Source organism: Pristiophorus japonicus, chromosome 9, assembly GCF_044704955.1.
Source record: "Pristiophorus japonicus isolate sPriJap1 chromosome 9, sPriJap1.hap1, whole genome shotgun sequence".
Lineage (NCBI taxonomy): Eukaryota > Metazoa > Chordata > Chondrichthyes > Pristiophoridae > Pristiophorus > Pristiophorus japonicus.
In genome coordinates, this window is record NC_091985.1 from 85,352,541 (window position 1) to 85,372,829 (window position 20,289).

At 43.9% G+C, this 20,289-nt stretch overlaps 1 protein-coding gene across 1 annotated transcript in view; it reads right to left on the reverse strand.

Annotated features, from left to right (window-relative positions):
- The window catches only part of LOC139273124 (neurexin-1-like), a 2,375,046-nt gene that overhangs the window by 1,548,637 nt on the left and 806,120 nt on the right, over window positions 1-20,289 (reverse strand). Inside the window, exon 6 of the mRNA XM_070889537.1 lies at window positions 19,893-20,054. Coding sequence (XP_070745638.1) covers window positions 19,893-20,054 — 162 coding nt within the window. The remainder of the gene's footprint in view (window positions 1-19,892; window positions 20,055-20,289) is intronic.

Here is a 20,289-nt window from a genome sequence, read left to right on the forward strand (position 1 = left end):
ACAAAGGCCTTTGGCACTGTCAACCGCGAGGGTCTATGGAGTGTCCTCCTCCGTTTCGGATGTCCCCAAAAGTAGGTCACCATACACCGGCTGCTCCACGATGACATGCAAGCCGTGATCCTTACCAACGGATCCATCACAGACCCAATTCATGTCCGGACTGGGGTCAAGCAGGGCTGCGTCATCGCCCCAACCCTTTTCTTAATCTTCCTCGATGCCATGTTCCACCTCACAGATTAATAATAGCACTTAAATGAATTACCACAGGGTAATCAAGAAGGAGTCAAGGAGAACATTGGTAAGGAAAAAAAAGTAAAGTAATCAAATATTCTGATTAAATCTATGCTCAGTGTATTATGTTATTATGTGTCAATCCCATGCTCAATGAACCCTAGCTAATTCATATTGGGGTGGATTTTTGGTGTCTCACACCTCAGTTAGCAATCAGAGGGGGCATTAATGGAAGTGAAAGAGATTACTGACCGGCAGCGCAATGTTTAATGCCCCGACCGAAAAATCACGAGAGGCTCACCAGGGGCACAAACCAGTAGCGCTTGGCTGCTGACAATCACTCCGATCATGACATATTCCTGGTGCAACGCCCACTCTTGCACTCCTGTCGGAAAGTTAGGTGCAGCCGCCTCATTTAGCGTGCGCCAAGAACAATGTCTGGAGAAACAGTTGGTACAGGCTTGCAGAGTCGTTAACTAGTGGCTACTTGAAGGAAGTACTTCCCTTGGAGGTCACAGTCAGTATAACGTTTACACACAGCACGGTGCGTGACCCTCTGAGTTTGCAGGAGCAGACAGACATAACAGTACAGGTTGAAAACAAGTGATTTTGAAAACTTTAATGGGTACATTACTATGCCGCGCCTTTCAGACTCGACTGTTGCCAGGGTCTGACTGGGAGTTCCATGCATGCGCAATGGGTTCGCCAAATTTGCCGACCAAATTTTCGTTATCACGCGCCCCTCCACCACCGCCCCCTCCCCACCCCCCACAGCTCTGGTGTGCAGTAGCTATTTTAGCGCCCCTGTCAGCTCCTTGTCCAAATCTGATGAATTTGTGGGTGGAGGGTGTAAACTTTTTCAAGGCACTAAAATTACCGCTCCGCCTAGGTTACGGCTCCAAATGACGCGCGACCAAATTTCTCCCCCCTTGTATTTTACAGTAGTCACACATCAGCTGCCCAGGTAATCATTTGACAAGAATAAATATTCTTTTATCATTATTAGTTCGTCAGTTTTTGTAAAAACAGATCATATTCATACATCCACTCATATCGGGCTCAATTTTCCTGGGTCATTTGCGGCGTTTTTTTGCGCGTGCCGTTTATTTTGGTGTATTTATTTTTTTCAAAGTTTCCCCCTGCAATCTGCACCAGCGTAACTGACATAATTACGATTTTTCTACACCAGTTTTTTTTTACATCATGTCTGCGCCGGTTTTTATACTTTTTCGCAGTTTGGCCAAAATGTTTTCCTCCTAGGTCGGCGTATCTAGCCTCTCCCGAAAAACCTTCTGGGCACTTAAGAAAGCCAGTGCACATTGACAAATTGGGACTGAAAGACGCCATTGTTTTTAATCGAAGATTTTGGAGGGAGTCAAGAACACTTTAAAAATCAATAATAAAGTTCAACTTTTTTTACCTGTAAATATAGTAAATGGAAGTTTGTTGGATATCAGAAGTTTTCTCTTTTTTTTTTACTCACACACCACCACCGAATGTCTTGAAGCAGGGCTGGAGGGTCGTAGCTTTGGCTGGCAGAATTGGCCCTGCACCCAGACACAGGGGCTCAGCTGGAAAACAAGCCCGGGGTGGAGGGGGGGGCATGGGTGAAGGAGAGAGAGAGAGCAAGGTGCCGAACGGAAGTCTTCTGCAGACTGAGCTCGAGGAACGAGGTGCCAATTGGAAAGTTTATGCAGACTGAGTCCGGGGAGGGAGGTGCCAATCGGAAGGCATCTGAAGACTGCAATGAGTAGGAGAGATGGGGGGGCGATGGTGGGGGGGGGGGGGGAGAGAGAAGGGGAGAAGTCACAAGACTGCAATTAGTTAATGGCGGGGGGTGGGGAGAGAGAGAAGTCACATGACCTTGGGTGTGGTCCATCCATACAGACCTTGGGGAGAGAGAACTGTGAACCTGTCCTGCCTGCTGCTTTGAGCTTCTTTCAAAGGTAAAATTTAAGTCTGGGGGCAATACTGACAATGCCATATGTTGTGCAAGCCTTCGGCATCATGGTGCTATGTAGGAGAGAATTGATTTGACGTCATTGCATCAGGAACATCAGAGTCTGTAGAGTACTGGGCAGGAGGCCTTACCCACATCGGGTATATCGAGACAGGCGTTCGTACCTCCACCTGAGTGATGCAGACTGTGTCAGATGGCTGCGTTTCTGCAAAGAAGTTGTAACTGAGATCTGTGAGTTGGTCAAAGCAGACCTGCAACCTAGAAGCATCAGGAGGACAGCTTTGTCAGTTGAAGTGAAGGTTACAGCTGCACTTTCATTCTATGCCTCCGGCTCATTTCAAGCTACAACTGAGGATATGTGCGTCATCTCTCAGCATGCAACACATGTCTGCTTTCACCAGGTCACGGCTGTACTGTATGCGCTCAGGAATTACTTCAGAAAGTTCCCAATGAACGCCCAGGCAATGCATGACAGGGCTGTGAGTTCTCGAGCATTGCTGGCAACCCAAAGGTACAGGGCTGCATTGATTGTACCCACATCGCCTTGCGAGCACCTTTGGAGATGTACAGGAACAGAAAAGGCTTCCACTTCAGTAATGTGCAGCTCAAGTGTGACGACATGCATCGCATCATGTCAGTCAATGCAAGATACTCTTGGAGCACCCATGATGCGTTCATACTACGCGATATCTGCCATGTTTCAGCAGCAGCCAGAAGGGCAGTGCTGGCTGCTGGGAGACAAAGGGTATGACCTCGCCACCTGGCTCATGATGCCTCTATGCGTAAGCTGGATGGAAACTGACCATGAATAAAACATGTTGCACATTGCGACACGCAGCATCATAGAGAGGACGATAGGCATCTTGAAACAGCGTTTCCGATGCCTGGACAATTCCAGAGGCTACTTGCTGTACGCCCAAGATTGTCGGTCAGTTCACTGATATGTGCTGCTTGCTGCATAACTTAGCCATCATGAGGCAGCAGCACCTGGTACATAAGAACATAAGAAATAGGAGCAGGAGTAGGCCATATGGCCCCTCGAGACTGCTCCGCCATTTAATACGATCATGGCTGATCCGATCATGGACTCAGGTCCACTTCCTTGCCCGCTCTCCAAAACCCTTTAATCCCTTATCGATTAAGAAACTGTCTATTTCTGTCTTAAATTTATTCAATGTCCCAGCTTCCACAGCTCTCTGAGGCAGAGAATTCCACAGATCCACAACTCTCAGAGAAGAAATTTCTCCTCATCTCAGTTTTAAATGGGCGGCCCCTTATTCTAAAATCATGTCCTCTAATTCTAGTCTCCCCTATCAGTGGCAACATCCTCTCTGCATCCACCTTGTCAAGCCCTCTCATAATCTTATATATTTCGATAAGATCACCTCTCATTCTTCTGAAATCCGATGAGCAGAGGCCCAACCTACTCAACCTTTCCTAATAAATCAACCCCCTCATCTCCAGAATTAACCTTGTGAACCTTCTCTGAACTGCCTCCAAAGCAAGTATATCCTTTCGCAAATATGGAAACCAAGTGTATTCCAAGTGTGGCCTCACCAATACCCTTTACAACTGTGGCAAGACTTCCCTGCTTTTATGCTCCATCCCCTTTGCAATAAAGGCCAAGATTCCATTGGCCTTCCTGATCACTTGCTGGACCTGCATACTAACCTTTTTTGTTTCATGCACAAGTACTCCTAGGTCCCGCTGTACTGCAGCACTTTGCAATCTTACTGCATTTAAATAATAACTTGCTCTTTGATTTTTTTTTTCTGCCAAAGTGCATGACCTCACACTTTCCAACATTGTACTCCATCTGCCAATTTTTTGCCCACTCACTTAGCCTGTCTATGTGTCACTTAAAACTGAGATGAGGAGAAATTTCTTCTCTCAGAGGGTTGTGGAAGACCTACCTGTGGTGAGAGTGGCTGATGATAATGATGCGGAAGATGCAGATGAGGAGCAGGAGGAGGAGGAAGATGACGATGAAGATGAGGAAACCATGCAAGTGCATGAGGCTGGAGCACGACGGCGGAGGAGGGCGGGCCATCATGCCCCTTTTAACGATTGCTCGAGCCTTGCTTCAGCATCTCATCCATGAACGCTTTACTGCTGCCTGAGGGCTCAGCAACAACTATTGCACATGAACCATATTTACTGTTTGGACCTGTTCCGTAATGTTGTGTTGTGTTAATGGAACAAATGATAGAAATTATTCTTGTTTACTTCAAAAGTTGTTTTAATATTCGAACAAATAATGAAAATGATTCTTCTTGAGTCCCAAAAGTTGTGTTAAGAGTGGAACAAATAATGGAAATGATTCATTTTTAATGTAAAATATATTTTATTCAAAAGTTTAGCAAACAGTTCTTTTGTACTTAACTTAACTTTAATAAAGTTATACTTGTATCAAACTTTACTTTAAGATCACTCTTTAAGATCACTTAAAAACTTTATGATCATTTACAAACTTTTAAACTTATAAATTTACATAACTTACAAAAAATTTTAAATTTGAGAACAGTTATAACAGTAACAACAATAATAATAACAACAACAGCAGCAAAGAAAGTCTGCACCCATCTCTCCTCCACCTTATTCTAAGACCGTCCGCCGCGCTTGTTCTTGGTAACTCCACCACCTCTGCCCGCAGGCGGTGGCGGAGTGTTTCTGGAGTTGGTACCAAGCTTATTCTTTCTAAGATCTCGAGTAGTGCGCATCTGTTGGGCGGGGCGGGGGGGGGGGCGGTGGGGTGGGGGGGCGGCGGTGGCGGGGGTGGAAGTGGGGTGGCAGGCGGCAATGTGGATGGCTCCGGGCAGCAATGTGGAGGGCCCAGCTTGGGGCTCTTCAGAGGCTGGTGTGGGGATTGGAGTGGGAATGGCAGTTGATTTTGTCTATGGGCACGAGGCCTGGGCGTGTTCGCTAATTGCAGCAGCTAACTCCAACATGCCATCCCTCATGCGCCCTGGCAGTGTCTCAACAACTTGCAATATTCCCTCCCTCATGTTGAGCAAAACTGTCTGAATTACCTACAACATTCCTTCCCTTATGGTCAGTGACAGTGTTTGCACTATCTCTGACATTCCCTCTCTGATGGTCACTGACAGCGCATCAGCTACCTCTGACATTCCCTCCCTCAGGGTAACTATTGCCTCACTGATGGTCCCGGACATCGTTCCCATTTCTTGTGTCATTGCTGTTATTTCTCCCAACAGTCCTGCTACCTCATCACTCACACCACTGATGGCATCCAGGAGTGATCGGGTAAGGTCAATGCTCTCCGTGCTCAGTGACATCTTCTGAACCACATCGGTTCGATCCTGCACCTCAGGGGAGTGCGGTTGAGCTCTCCTTCCCCTCCTCCCCACAGCTATGGCTTGCACCCCACCACTGGGACCTGCAGCCTAGGACGATAGGGTCCTGGGTGTGCCTCGCTGCACTCCACCATTGGGACACGCAATCTCGGAAGGTGGGAAACCATGGAATGTCCCACCAGCTCTCAAACCACTAGTCATGGAAGGGGCTGTCACCGCAATGAGCGGCACCTCCTCCAAAGTCAGTAAAACAATGGGAGCTGCATCCAGCTGCATTTTCTCCCCCTCACCCCCATGTTATTGTTCTGGAGGGTTGGATTCGAAGATGTTATCCTGATCAGGCTGGTCTTCGTCTGAATCTTCTTCTACAAGTTCTGGAAAATATAACAGAACACAGACAAATGGTTAGCAGCAAAGGAGGGGGCAGGATGGGTGGCATGAGTAGACTCACACAGTGCAGGCCAGGCAGCAAGCTGATTTGACGGACCATGATGAATGATAGCACATTGCATCAACTGAAGCGTAGCTGACGGAGACATCTCCATGAACCGAAGCATGGCTAGCCCGCGCAGTACTTAACATTTAGCAAAGTCGTACTGTGGAATTTGGAGGACTTACCCTCTCCCTCGAGTGTGTGCCCAGTTTATGCAGTGGTGGTTGCTTTTCTCCAGGCAGGAACCATCAAAGCAGCGACCCTCTCTTCCAAGGGTGTCAGTGGCTGCAGATTTGCCAGGCCTCCCTCCTGTTCGGATTCTTTCTCGTTTGTTGTGTGCCCTTTCCTCTGCAAAGATGAAAACATAACTGCTGGGTGGGGCATATACAGCTGGTCACATTTACAATTGCAATTCCATTGAATAAATGAAAATATTACTTACACTAACTACTTGACCAAGGTCTTGCCACTTCTTTTTACACAGGCCTCCAGATCTCATGGTGGTCACCGTTGCATAGTAATCTTCTGCAACTTGTTTCCAACATTTCTTCATTTCTTTGGGTGGAACTTTTATGTGACGTGTGCTGGTGTCCAGCTCCTGTCATCTGTTCTCAATCACAGTAACTAGTGCCTCCACTTCATCCTGTAAGGAATTCTTGGTCCTTGCACCGCGTTGCGTCTTGTACTGCAGCAGCTCCGATTTTTCCAATGATCTCACACAGCACTCCTTCTCACACACACAACTCGCTCTTTAAAAATGGCCGATTGCCAACTCGGAGCTGTAGTGTGCATGCCTGTCCATTGCAAGGACGTCAGAAACTTAACTTTTTTCCCCCGCGCATGCGCAGAAGGTGCGGCTTCATTTTTCGGCGGAGACAGCTGGCTCCACGTCCCAAGGCGACTGGACACGTTGCGCGGCGTCAAATTCGAATTATTGATCGGGGAAACTTTGGCAAATTATTTCTGGTACATTTCTGGCCTAGAAAAATGGGTGCAACTCTGGCAATACGCCAGAAAACGGGTTTGGGCAAAATTGAGCCCACAGAGTATGTGTTAAACAAATATTGAAATTTTATTCAAACAATTTTTTATAGTTAAATTAACAATTAGTGCCTTTTCAAAACTATATTAGCAAAGCAGATAACTGATATGTGCATTTATCTCCACTCTGTTGTCACATTGGCCCAGAATTTGCGGTTAGAGCTTCCCATGGGCAGATGCCACCAACCTGCAAATAATTTACGAATTTACCTGGTGCTCCAGGAGTTTCTTAGATTCGGGATCCTGGGCCTCTTCGGGTTCCCGCAGGTAGAAACCCACATATCCCAGGGGCGCATGTGGTTCTCAAGAGCCCCATGGATCACGTGGGCTTTGGCCAACCAATTAAAGAAGAGAATTCCCATTCATACTTATGGGGATTCCATTTGTACAGAACTTCCATAAGTGTGAATGGGGATCACTTAAAAAATACACGAACATATGAAATAAAAAAACATTACATATTTAAAATTAATTAAAATGCCATTTGATTAAATATTTTAAAGAAAAATTAAATTCTTTGAAAAAAATGTTGATATGTTTTAAAGGAGCTAAAAATAAACTTACCTTATTGGACAGAGTTTGTAACATATGAATGAGTGATAACATTTTATTTTTCTATTTTTCGAAATTCTTACATTGATAACAGTAGGCATTACACAAGGCAAATAATCCAACTCTCCACGCGCAGAGGCCCATTTATTTCAGATTCGTACGATCTGTCAAGAGAATTCGTATCCACCTGTCGGGGCCACAAATTATGACCCATTATGTTTGAATCCTTTCTGAAGTTTTTTTTTGTTTGATATAGCAAACAAAGGGTAAAGATGGGATGTCAATATAATGCAGAAATGTAACTCTAGCATTATATTTGAAACATGCTAATTCTGAAGATGGTAAAATGCCATCTTAATATAGAAACATAGAAAATAGGTGCAGGAGTTGGCCATTTGGCCCTTCGAGCCTGCACCATCGTTCAGTAAGATCATGGCTGATCATTCACCTCAATACTCCTTTCCTGCTTTCTCTCCGTACCCCTTGATCCCTTTAGCCGTAAGGGCCATATCTAACTCCCTCTTTAATATATCCAATGAACTGGCATCAACAACTCTCTGCGGTAGAGAATTCCACAGGTTAACAACTCTCTGAATGAAGAAGTTTCTCCTCATCTCAGTCCTAAATGGCCTACCCCTTATCCTTAGATTGTGTCCCCTGGTTCTGGACTTCCCCAACATCGGCAACATTCTTCCTGCATCTAACCTGTCCGGTCCCGTCAGAATTTTATATGTTTCTATGAAATCCCCTCACATCCTTCGAAACTCCAGTGAATACAGACCCAGTCGATCCAGTCTCTCCTCATATATCAGTCCTGCCATCCCGGGAAACAGTCTGGTGAAAATTCGCTGCACTCCCTCAATAGCAAGAACGTCCTTCCTCAGATTTGGAGACCAAAACTGAACACAATATTCCAGGTGAGGCCTCACCAAGGCCCTGTACAACTGCAGTAAGACCTCCCTGCTCCTATACTCAAATCCCCTAGCTATGAAGGCCAACATACCATTTGCCTTCTTCGCTGCCTGCTCTACCTGCATGCCTACTTTCAATGAATGATGTACCATGACACCCAGGTCTCATTGCACCACCCCTTTTCCTAATCTGCCGCCATTCAGATAATATTCTGCCTTTAGTGTTTTTGCCAACAAAGTGGATAACCTCACATTTATCCATATTATACTGCGTCTGCCATGCATTTGCCCACTCACCTAACCTGTCCAAGTCACCTTGCAGCCTCTTAGCATCCTCCCCACAGCTCACACTGCCACCCAGCTTAGTGTCATCTGCAAACTTGGAGATATTATACTCAATTCCATCATCTAAATCATTGATGTATATTGTAAATAACTGGGGTCCCAGCACAGAGCCCTGCGACACCCCACGAGTCACTGCCTGCCATTCTGAAAAGGACCCGTTTATCCCGACTCTCTGCTTCCTGTCTTCCAACCAGTTCTCTATCCACGTCAATATATTACCCCCAATACCATGTGCTTTAATTTTGCACACCAATCTCTTGTGTGGGACCTTGTCAAAAGCCTTTTGAATATCCAAATACACCACATCCACTGGTTCTCCCTTGTCCACTCTACTAGTTACATCCTCAAAAAATTCTAGAAGATTTGTCAAGCATGATTTCCCTTTCATAAATCCATGCTGATTTGGACCGATCCTGTCACTGCTTTCCAATGCGCTGCTGTTTCATCTTTAATAATTGATTCCAATATTTTCCCCACTACTAATGTCAGGCTAACCGGTCTATAATTCTCCGTTTTCTCTCTCCCTCCTTTCTTAAAAAGTGGTGCTACATTAGCTACTCTCCAGTCCATAGGAACTGATCCAGAGTCGAAAGACTGTTGGAAAATGATCACCAATGCATCCACTATTTCTAGGGCCACTTCCTTAAGTACTCTGGGATGCAGCCTATCAGGCCCTGCGGATTTATTGGCCTTCAATCCCATCAATTTCCCCAACAAGTTCCTGACTAATAAGGATTTCCTTTAGTTCCTCCTTCTCACTAGACCCTCGGTCTCCTAGTGATTCCGGAAGGTTACTTGTGTCTTCCTTCGTGAAGACAGAACCAAAGTATTTGTTCAATTGGCCTGCCATTTCTTTGTTCCCCATTGTAAATTCACCTGATTCTGACTGCAAGGTACCTACGTTTGACTTCACTAATCTTTTTCTCTTCACATATCTATAGAAGCTTTTGCAGTCATGTTCCCAGCAAGCTTCCTCTCATACTCTATTTTCCTCCTCCTAATTAAACCCTTTATTCTCCTCTGCTGAATTCTAAATTTCTCCCAGTCCTCAGGTTTGCTACTTTTTCTGGCCAATTTATATGCCTCTTCCTTGGATTTAACACTGTCCTTAATTTCCCTTGTTTGCCACGGTTGAGCCACCTTCCCCGTTTTATTTTTACTCCAGACCGGGATGTACAATTGGTCAAGTTCATCCATGTGATCTTTAAATGTTTGCCATTGCCTATCCATCGTCAACCCTTTAAGTATCATTTGCCAGTCTATTCTAGCCAATTCACGTCTCATACCATCGAAGTTACCTTTCTTTAAGTTCAGGACCCTACTTTCTGAATTAACTGCGTCACTCTCCATCTTAATAAAGAATTCTATCATATTATGGTCACTCTTCCCCAAGGGGTCTCGCACAACAAGATTGCTCATTAGTCCTTCCTCATTACACATCACCCAGTCTAGGATGGTCAGCCCTCTAGTTGGTTCCTCGACATATTGGTCTAGAAAACCATCCCTAATACACTCCAGGAAATCCTCCACCGTATTGCTACCAGTTTGGTTAGCCCAATCTATTTGTAGATTAAAGTCACCCATGATAACTGCTGTACCTTTATTGCATGCATCCCTAATTTCTTGCTATTGCTATGAAACCAGGGCCATATTCTCAATTGCCACAATACAGATTTATCGATTAATAAGGGGACGGACTTAGTATTACGACTTTTGCATAAGTTCTACTTTAATTTTTTATCAGGTGCAAACTTGGTAATGTACGTTATCATAGAATCATAGGATGATACAGCACAGAAGGAGACCATTTGGCCCATCGTGGCTGTGCAAACTCTTTGGTAGAGCTATTCAATAAGTCCCACTTTCCCCGCTCTTTCCCCATAGCCCTGTAAATGTTTTTATCCAATTTCCTTTTGAAAGTTACTATTGATTCTACTCGAATGTTACCAGGGATGAGGGACTTCAGTTATGTGGAGAGACTAGAGAAGCCAGGCTTGTTTTCCTTAGAGCAGAGAAGGTTAAGAGGAGATTTGATAGAGATGTAATCAGAGGGCACCGTTTTAAGGCAATTGGCAAAACTGTGCCCTCTGATTACATTTCTATCAAATCTCCTCTTAACCTTCTCTGTTCTAAGGAAAACAAGCCCGGCTTCTCTAGTCTCTCCACATAACTGAAGTCCCTCATCCCTGGTAACATTCTAGTCAAGCATGCTGCACCTTCTCTAAGGCTTGACATCCTTCCTAAAGTGTGGTCCCTAGATTGAACACAATACTGCAGCTGAGGCCTAACCAGTGTTTTATAAAGGTTCAGCATAACTTCCTTGCTTTTGTACCCTATGCTTCTGTTAATAAAGCCAAGGATCCCATATCTTTTTTAACAGCCTTCTCAACTTTTCCTGCCACTTTCCAAGACTTATGTACATACAACCCCATGGGTCTTTTATTCCTGCAGCCCCTTTAAAATTGTATCATTTAGTTTATAGTGCCGCTCCTCATTATTCCTTCCTAAATGTAGCACTGCACATTTATCTGTGTTAAGTTTCATCTGGCACGTATCTGCCCTTTCACTAATCTGTCTATGTTCTTCTGAAGTCTGCTGTTATCATCCTCACTGTTTACAACATTTCCGAGTTCCATGTCATCTGCAAACTTTGAAATTGTGCTCTGTATACCCAAGTCCAGATCATTCATATATATCAAGAAGAACAGTGGTCCTAATACCGACCCCTGGGGAACACCACCGTATACTTGAATTAATTCTGAAAAACAACTATTCACCACTACTTTCTGCTTTCTGCCCCTTAGCCAATTTTGTATCTATGCTGCCACTGTCCCTTTAATTCTATGGGTTTAATTTTGCTAACAAGTCTATTATGTGGTACTTTGTTAAACACCTTTTGAATGTCTATTAAACACAACCTCAACTGTACTACCCTTATCAACCCTCTCCGTTACTTCATCAAAAAACTCAGTCAAGTTAATCAAACACAATTTGCCTTTTAAAAAGTCCATGCTGACTTTCATTTATTAGCCCATACTTTTCCGAGTACCAATTCATTTTGTCCAGGATTATTGTATCTAAGTGTTTCCCCACCACTGATCTTAAGCTGACTGGTCGACAGCTGCAGGGTTTATCTCTCACTCCAATTTTAAACAGGGGTGTAATATTTGCAATCCTCCAGTCCTCTGGCACCACTCCCATATCGAAGGAAGATTGAAAGATTGTGGCCAAAGCCTCTACAATTCCCACCCTTACTTCCCTCAGTAACCGAGGATACATCCCATCTGGACCAGGTGAATATCCTACCTTTTTACTGGTTAATTACTTTAGTTGATGACAGCTGTCATCATCAATTGAAAAGGTAGCTAGTGCCCTCTTCTTAAAATGGCATGATACATAAACTGTAACTTAATCAAAAACTGTTAAATGTAACTTAGTAAATTAAATAAGAATTCAATTGCAGGGGCGATGAAGCACACCAGTCCCTTTGGTGCCCACTGAAGGCCTCAGGGCCACCCGGGCGTGAAAGTAATCATGGAAAAGAGAGGCAGGCAGTTGGGTTGAACGACACCCTCGACCACCTGCTGCCTGGATCTATTGATGGCCATCTTGGAGCAGTCCTACGAGGAGGTCCTCCGACATGCCCGCACCGCCCCCCCCACCCCCCAGACTGGGTTACCAAATATCGCTACAATCTCTTCTTTTACTCCTACACTGGCAGCATTCACCGACTAGCAAAGTACTCATTTAGTACCTCGGCCGTGTCCTCTGCTTCCATAAGAATATCTCCTTTTCAGTCCCTAAATCGGCTCCATCCTTCTTTTGACTACCCTTTACTATTTATGTTTCTGAAAAACATTTTGGTTCCCTTTTATTTTGATCGCTAATCTATTCTCAGACTCTTTCTTTGGCCCTCTTGTCCCCTATTTTAGATCTCCTCTGTACGTTCTATATTCAGCTTGTTTCTCCACTATATTATGTACCTTAAATTTGTCATGAGCCTTCTTTTTCTGGCTCATTTTAATCCCTATGGGCCCGAGTTTGGTGAAACCCAAGTTCCACCCAAGTACCGTCGAAAGGACCGCTAAGATCCTGATGGTAATTTGGGTGGAAGTTTGGTTAAAAAAAAGTGGAAAAAAATGGCCGCAGGAAAAAATGGGCCTTACACGCTGATTCTGGGCGGCAGCGGGCAATAGGTCACATTCTGGGCAGCAAATGCGATCCTCGGCAAAGTAACGCCAAGGATAGAGTCGGGCCCAGGGAGCAGGGGGGGAACGAGAAAAATAAAAGTTTCAAAACATTACAAAAAAACTACTACAAATCCTTCAGAGGACCCCATCCACCAAAGTCCCTGCAAAAGAAATTAAGAAAACAAGTCCACTAACCTTTTCTTGCCAGTCCTCATATTTACCATTCAGCTCAGACCTGCCTCCACGCAGCAGTCTCTTCTGCTGCTTGAGCAGAGAACCGCCCGGACCAATCTGGGAGGTCAGTGGGCAAGAGCACTTTTGTCGGTGTTGCACGCCAACAGACACTTCCCAGCGGTCTTCTCTTCCGGCCGGCGTGAGGACTTGACCAATTTCGTTCGGAGGGGAGAGCGCCCAAAAACCAGGGAGACGCAGCCGGCAGTAAGTCCACCAAACTCAGGCCCTGTATCTTTTGTCTTACAAGGAGCTCTAACTTTGGATACCCTTCCTTTCTCCCTGATGGGACTGTGTCTATTCTGTACCCAAACCATCTCCTTTTCGAAAGCCTCCCATTGTTCAATTACAATTTTACCTACCAATTTTTGATTCAAATCCATCTGGGCCACACCTGGCATTCAGCACTGAAAACTGCTCTGAGAGTGCCATAATCCCAGAGGACTCCTCCACAGCCTGCCTCTTACTAATCTGCCATATGGTCACCCACTTACTATTCTCCTGGACTCTCTGTAGCTGCGGGATGACCACCTCCTGGAATGCGCGCTCTTGGAAATTCTCAGCCTCCTGTATGCCCAGCCGCTTCTCAAGCTCAGAAACCCTGAGCATGGGTTCAATCAACTGGAGGCACTTCCAGCACACGTGGTTATCCAGGACACAAAGCATGCTGGAGTCCCCACAAGACTCAGGAATTGCAGGCAACAGGTCTCAGCTGTCCCATCATTTTATATAGAAGTCTCTCTGCTTATATATATGTTTTTAGTTTAGTATCCTCCTATTTATTATTCAATTAATTGTGGAAACCAGATTTTTATTTCATGCAATTCAGAACCTTTTAATGTTGGTATTCTCTACTTAATTAATTTTATCGACTTAATTTGATCTGCTTAATTATTCTTATTATTTATATATTACTTATCTACTATCGCCTCTTGATTTAAAGTACTTATCACCTCCTTCCCCACTGCACCGAATTCCCACTCTCACTAAATTCCCATCGCCACTCCAGTTAGTAGATTCACCCAGCTGTGTGTGCACAATTATACTGGTATGACTGCAGTTTTTCTAACCAACATAAATGCCTTGTGCACAAAACTCACTGGCTTAGAAATTTGAGTTTGCCCAAACGCAGGGGGTATTGGGAGCAATTCACGCACCTAAATGGATAGGCTGAAGGCGCATATGACATTGAGACTCAGGCTTCAATACCATCGATCTGACGAGCTGCAGAATCCAATCAGCGTCCCAGATAGCTCGCCAGTGACGAAGATCGGGCCGCTGGGATGTCAGCAGCAGCTCTCAGGTTGGTCGTTAAAGGGGACCAGGAAGGAAGGCAATCTTGTTCTAGCGGGAGAATAATCGGATCAGGAGGGTAGTGGTAGTCAAGAGCTAGGCTAACGGTGATCAGGAAGTGTGAGTAGCGGTCAGCGATGATCGGCGTTGGCAAAGACAATGATCGGGGAGGGCAGCGGACGGATGGTGAGGGGCGAGGTCGCGATGGGGGGTAGGGCTGGGTACGGTAGCAAGCAGCAGCCCACGTGATGTTAATGCGAGGTCGGGAGGTGCACTCAGGTAAGCATACTTTAAAATCTTAACGGGTTGGGTTCAGCATGCAGAGCTCCCTTTAAGTATTGCCTGGGAGGCCGCATGCATCTGGCAGTGGCTGAATCTGATCGAACCAATATTGCAGAGGAGGCTTCAAACAGGTGATAGGCCCCTTCATTTGCATATGCACTGGACGCTAATTTTTTTTGCCGACAGCATTGTGGGCGGGGCTTGGAATAAGCGTGCACTTCCTGCCCATTATATTGGAGGTTACAGAAGTTGTTTAGGCCCATCTCCAGTCATATTTTTTGGCTAGTGGATTTATAGATAAATTAAATAATATTTGAGAATGAAATGTTGTGAATAAATTTACTAATTGAGAAATAGCATTAGAACTGTAAGATTGTGGCCTTCTTAATTTAAGGAGCATAGTATTAAATATTCCAAAGCATGTTTCCATATTTCAGTCATAAATGTAACATTTTCCATCAGCAAATCTTTTCTGTTTAGATGTTTTGCAGATTTAGCATAGATTGATAGAGGATCAAGCTCCCCACATTCTGTCTAAGCAATGCACTTTAATCATAGCCTCAGAAGTACACCCTTCGAACATGGATTACATTTAATTGCACAACCCAGTCATCCACAGGGACAATCCAAGTGAGATTTCCAATCTAGTGCCAATACCTGAGCAATTATGTTAGATGTGCTTGTTTCTATTGAGAACTAGATTGAGATTGCAAAAACGCATTTCACTTGGGACCCTTGATTCAGCAGCCAAAGGAGAATCTAATTCCAACTGGAGATCCTCCAACCTCAGTCTCTCAATCTCGTACAACTCACTTCTATCCCCTTCCCAATCAAGACTGCCCTGGGAGATCCATCATTTCAGCCTGTTCCTGCCTAATGGAACCTATTTCTTCCTATCTCAACACTATTTTTCTCCTCTTGTCCAGGCTCTTCCGACCTACATCCGCGACTTTTTCAACGCCATTTGTCACTTTAACAGTTTCCAGTTTCCTGGCCCTAAGTGTCTCCTTTTCACCATGGACGTCCAGTCCCTCTACACCTCCATCCCTACCAGGATGACGTGTGGGCCCTCTTCTTCTTCATAGAGCGAAGGCCCAAGCAGTCCCCATCCACCATCACCCGCCTCCACCTGGCTGAACTTGTTCTTACATTGAACAACTTCTCCTTTCACTCCACTCACTTCCTCCAAATAAAAGATGTTGCTTAGGGAACCAGTATGGGTTCTAGCTATGCCTGCTTTTCGTGGGAAAGGTGGAACATTCTCTGTTTCAGTCCTACTCAGGTCCCCTCCCTCACCTCTTTTACCAATCTCCACCCCTCTCTCACCTTCACATGCTCCATCTCAGACTTTTCCTTTCCGCGACTTCTCTATCTCCATTTCTGGGGACAGGCTGGCCACCAATGTCTATATACGCTTATCAACTCCCATAGCTACCTTGATTATACTTCATCCCAACCCACCTCCTGTAAGAATCTCGTCCATTCTGCCAGTTTCGTCTCCATCGCATCTGAAGATGCCGCCTTCCACACCAGTGCTCCCCTCCATTGTGGTTGACAGGGCCCTGAACTGTGTCCATCATATTTCCTGCACTTCTGCCCTCACCCATTCCTCTCCCTCCCTGAACCACAATAGGATTCCGCTTGTCCTCACCTTCCACCCCACCAGCCTCCACATTCAACAGATCATCTTCCGCCATTTCCGCCAGTTCTAGAGTGATGCCTTTCAGCATTCTGAAGGAACTGATCCCTCTGCAACACCTTGGTCCACTCTTCCATCGCACCAACATCAGCTCTCTTTCCTCGGCACCTTCTCATTTAAGCACAGGAGATGTAACACCTGCCCTTTCACCTCTTCCCTTCCCACCGTCCAGGGCCCCAAACATTCCTTCCAGGTGAAATGACAATTTACTTGTACTTCTTCCAACTAAGTATACTGTATTCGTGGCTCACAACGCGGTTTCCTCAACACTGGGGAGACCAAACGCAGATTAGATCAATGCCGATGTTCAGTCCAAAAGCGTGACCCTGAACTTCTACTTTAATTCTCCGCCACACTCCCACTCTGACCTCTCTGTCCTCGGCCTCGTGCACTGTTCCAATGAAGATCAATGCAAGTTCGAAGATTAGCATCTTTTCTTTTGATGAGGCATGACACATCCTCCAGCCTCAACATTGAGTTCAACAGCTTCAGATCAGAACCACTACTGCCATTTTCTCAGACAGCAGGTGCTGGTTATGGTCCTGCTTAACCATTTATGCATCCTCTAGGTCTATCCTTTGTTTCTTTATTGTTCCATGACCACTTTTGCCTTATCACAGACCTTCCCTTTGTTCTTTCCTCCTCCCCACCCCACCTTTATTCCTGCACTGTATCTGCTTATTTCTAACTTAATCTAGTTCTGATGAAAAGTTAGAAATAAATGAAAACATTAACTCTGTTTCTCTCTCCATAGACACTGCCTGGCCGGCTGAGTGTTTACAGCATTTTCTTTTTTGATTTCTAATTCCATCAGCATAATGTGGCAGAAATTCTGGCCACCCCAGGACGGTACGGAGTTTCTACGGACCTGGGAAGACATCGCAAAAGCCAGTCTTCAGCACACAATGCGCATGCGCTGAAAACCGGATTTTCTGATTTGTCAAGATCAGGAGCGAGGACATTTGCATGGGTAAGATTGTGGGATTTACGCATATCTTGCCCAGCAAATGTCCTCAAAACTCTTGCGCCTGATAAAAGCAGGCGCATCGCCTACTTTTACAGGCGTAAGAGTTTTAAAATACACAAACATTTTAAAATAAAATTATGAAAACACATTTTATTGTTAAAAAACCTTCCCCACTATGGTAAGTTTATTTTAAAACATAATTAAAAAACCTTTTTTTTAATTGGAAACATATTTTTTAAAGACATAAATAACTTTAATTTAAATTAATACAAATATGTTGTGTATTTTTTCTATTTTTTATTATTGGTTTTGTGTGTTTTGGGGCTGTTTCTCATTCATAATAATGGGAACTCCAACTTATGGAGTTCCCATTATTATGAATGAGAATGTACTATACCTGATTGGCTGCCCAGAGCCATGTGACTCCAGCTCCAGGCCTGCGCATCTCCCGACGTGCACGCGCTGCGACGCGCAGTCAAAGGAGGCCTCAGCACCGCGAACTCACGTGGGTGCAGCAGGATAAGGTAAGTGTGCATTTTTTTAAAGTTTTTTACCCGATTGCCAACCGGGATTTCTGGGCCATTCTGAATTTGAACTCGGGTCCCAGAGGTGAACGGACAGTGTGCTAATCTCTTACACCACTAAGTTCCGCTGAACAACTTTGCAGTTTAGAATCTCTAGATTTACTGTCTAACTTACGTTAAAGTTTTTAACCTTCTAACTTTGTAAACTTAGATTAAAATTACTCACTAAATTTTCCGAAGGTGCAATGTTTTTTGTGCTTGCATAAGAATGTCATTGCGCATTCACTAATTCCAAAGCAGAACTCTCTACGCTTTTTATCAGAACTGGGTTGGCTTGATTGGCATTTAAGTTTTGGATGAATAGACCAGGTTTGAATTGGGTCACACTTTGCTTCATAATGTTATTCAGCTTGCACATGCTATGTACTGTTTCGGCTTTCGTGACAGTGTTTGAAAAACAGAGGTTATACTTAACTTGATTTGTTATATAATTACTTGGGTGAAAACCTCAATTCTGAAACATTTCCAGTTGCAAAAGATATTTTGCCTTGTGTGTTTTTTTAAAGCTCCACAACAAATGTATCGAAGGTGGAGTCGATGTGGATCAACGTCAAAAGCACACTTGCAACTACTTCAATGGCACTATCCTGCAACTATCTGATTGTTTAAAGAAAATCACACAATGTACTGCTACAATTCAGTACACATATAGTCACAAGAAAACAAGGTTGAAAATTGCCAAATAATAATCAACTTCCTTGAAAGCTCCGATCAAAGTTAGTATAGGCAGTCAATTATTGATGCAGGAATATAGCCAAAAGTAAATAAACTTCGATAGCTATCTTTACTTGAAGTTTATATTTGCATACTTTTATAGTATTAATGAGCCATACATTGAGCAACTTGAATGACTTGTGCAAAGGAACCAAAATTTGCCCTTGACTTGCATTTCTGTGCAGAGAAGATAATTTCATGGTTTCCACGTGCAGGTCATTGTTTAAACATCAAAGTTACTGGTCATTAGTTTGGAGCAGCGATTGACAAGTAGCACCATTCTTCTAGTTTTGCGAGACTACCACCCAACCACTTCTAGGTTTTGTGCTACAATTATCCCATTCAATTGTAACATTTTAACTACAGTTAAAGAAGATACTTTTACTAGTGCTATAACATTGTTAAAAACATAAGTCAGTGAAGAAAAATTGTATTTCTATTCATCAAAACTCCACTTCTACATCTGTAACATCCTGTGACTATAGTGTTGGAGTTGTCATAGAATGCATCATTCTACTGATGCTTTTATGAAATTTCTGCATGGAATAGGCCAAGAATCCATGCAATCAGTAACTATGACCAAAAACTACATTTTAATTTGCAATTGATTTCCAATCTTAATCTTGTGCACTGATGAATGAGGCTTATTTGAACTTAAACCTTGACATTATCCTCTGATCTCATTTCTAATTAGGTCATTGCATATTTTTTCATGTGAATAATTATTACAAAGATAATTAAGAAGGAAACAAATACAAGCAACAATTAGTGACATAAGTAGCAGAAAACTTGCCTTTAAACTAGATGCCATGAATTGGAATCCAGAAGTTGCCCATCACTTGATTCTGCCTACCTTAATTAAGTGAGTTTTGTTTGTTCTCTGTCAGACTGCTACATGGAGAAGGGTGGGGAAAATTTATATTATTCTACTCACCCTGATTGAAATATGTTTCCTGCCAGTGATGATGGTCGAGAACATCAAGTGTTCCATTGTTTCCCTTCCCCCCCATCTCTTCCTCCCAGCTGGAGGAGGATGCGCATTGATGACCAACCCACAGAGGGGAGAATAAAAATCTTTTAAAATTATGGTTAAAAGTATATTCCCCACTTCCCATCTACATTATGCTATTCAAAAATCAACCTACCTCCTTCAGGCAACCCATAAAATTATTGCTGACTGGTGAACCTGGAAGATCAGCAGTGCTAGGACTGCCACCGACATAGAAAAAGTCATCAGAGCCTAGCATGGTGTAATCCTCCTGCGTGTAACCCGTTGTTGTCAGTATTCCATCGACTGAGATTGTTACCTACATAACAAAACACAAGGAAGAGATGCAATATTCATATGAAGGTAAAATCCTCGAGTTCAGGTTCTTGTGTAAGACCTGCAGACAGCAACCCATTTTCATGTCTGTTTAGTCTCAGTGCTCTCAGCTGCTGGTCCAATAACACCCCCCAAAAAGATCTAGACTACTTTAGAAAAAAAGTTAGCCAAATAGAAAATTGATGTTAATATTTTCCCTAATGCAACAAAAGATTTTT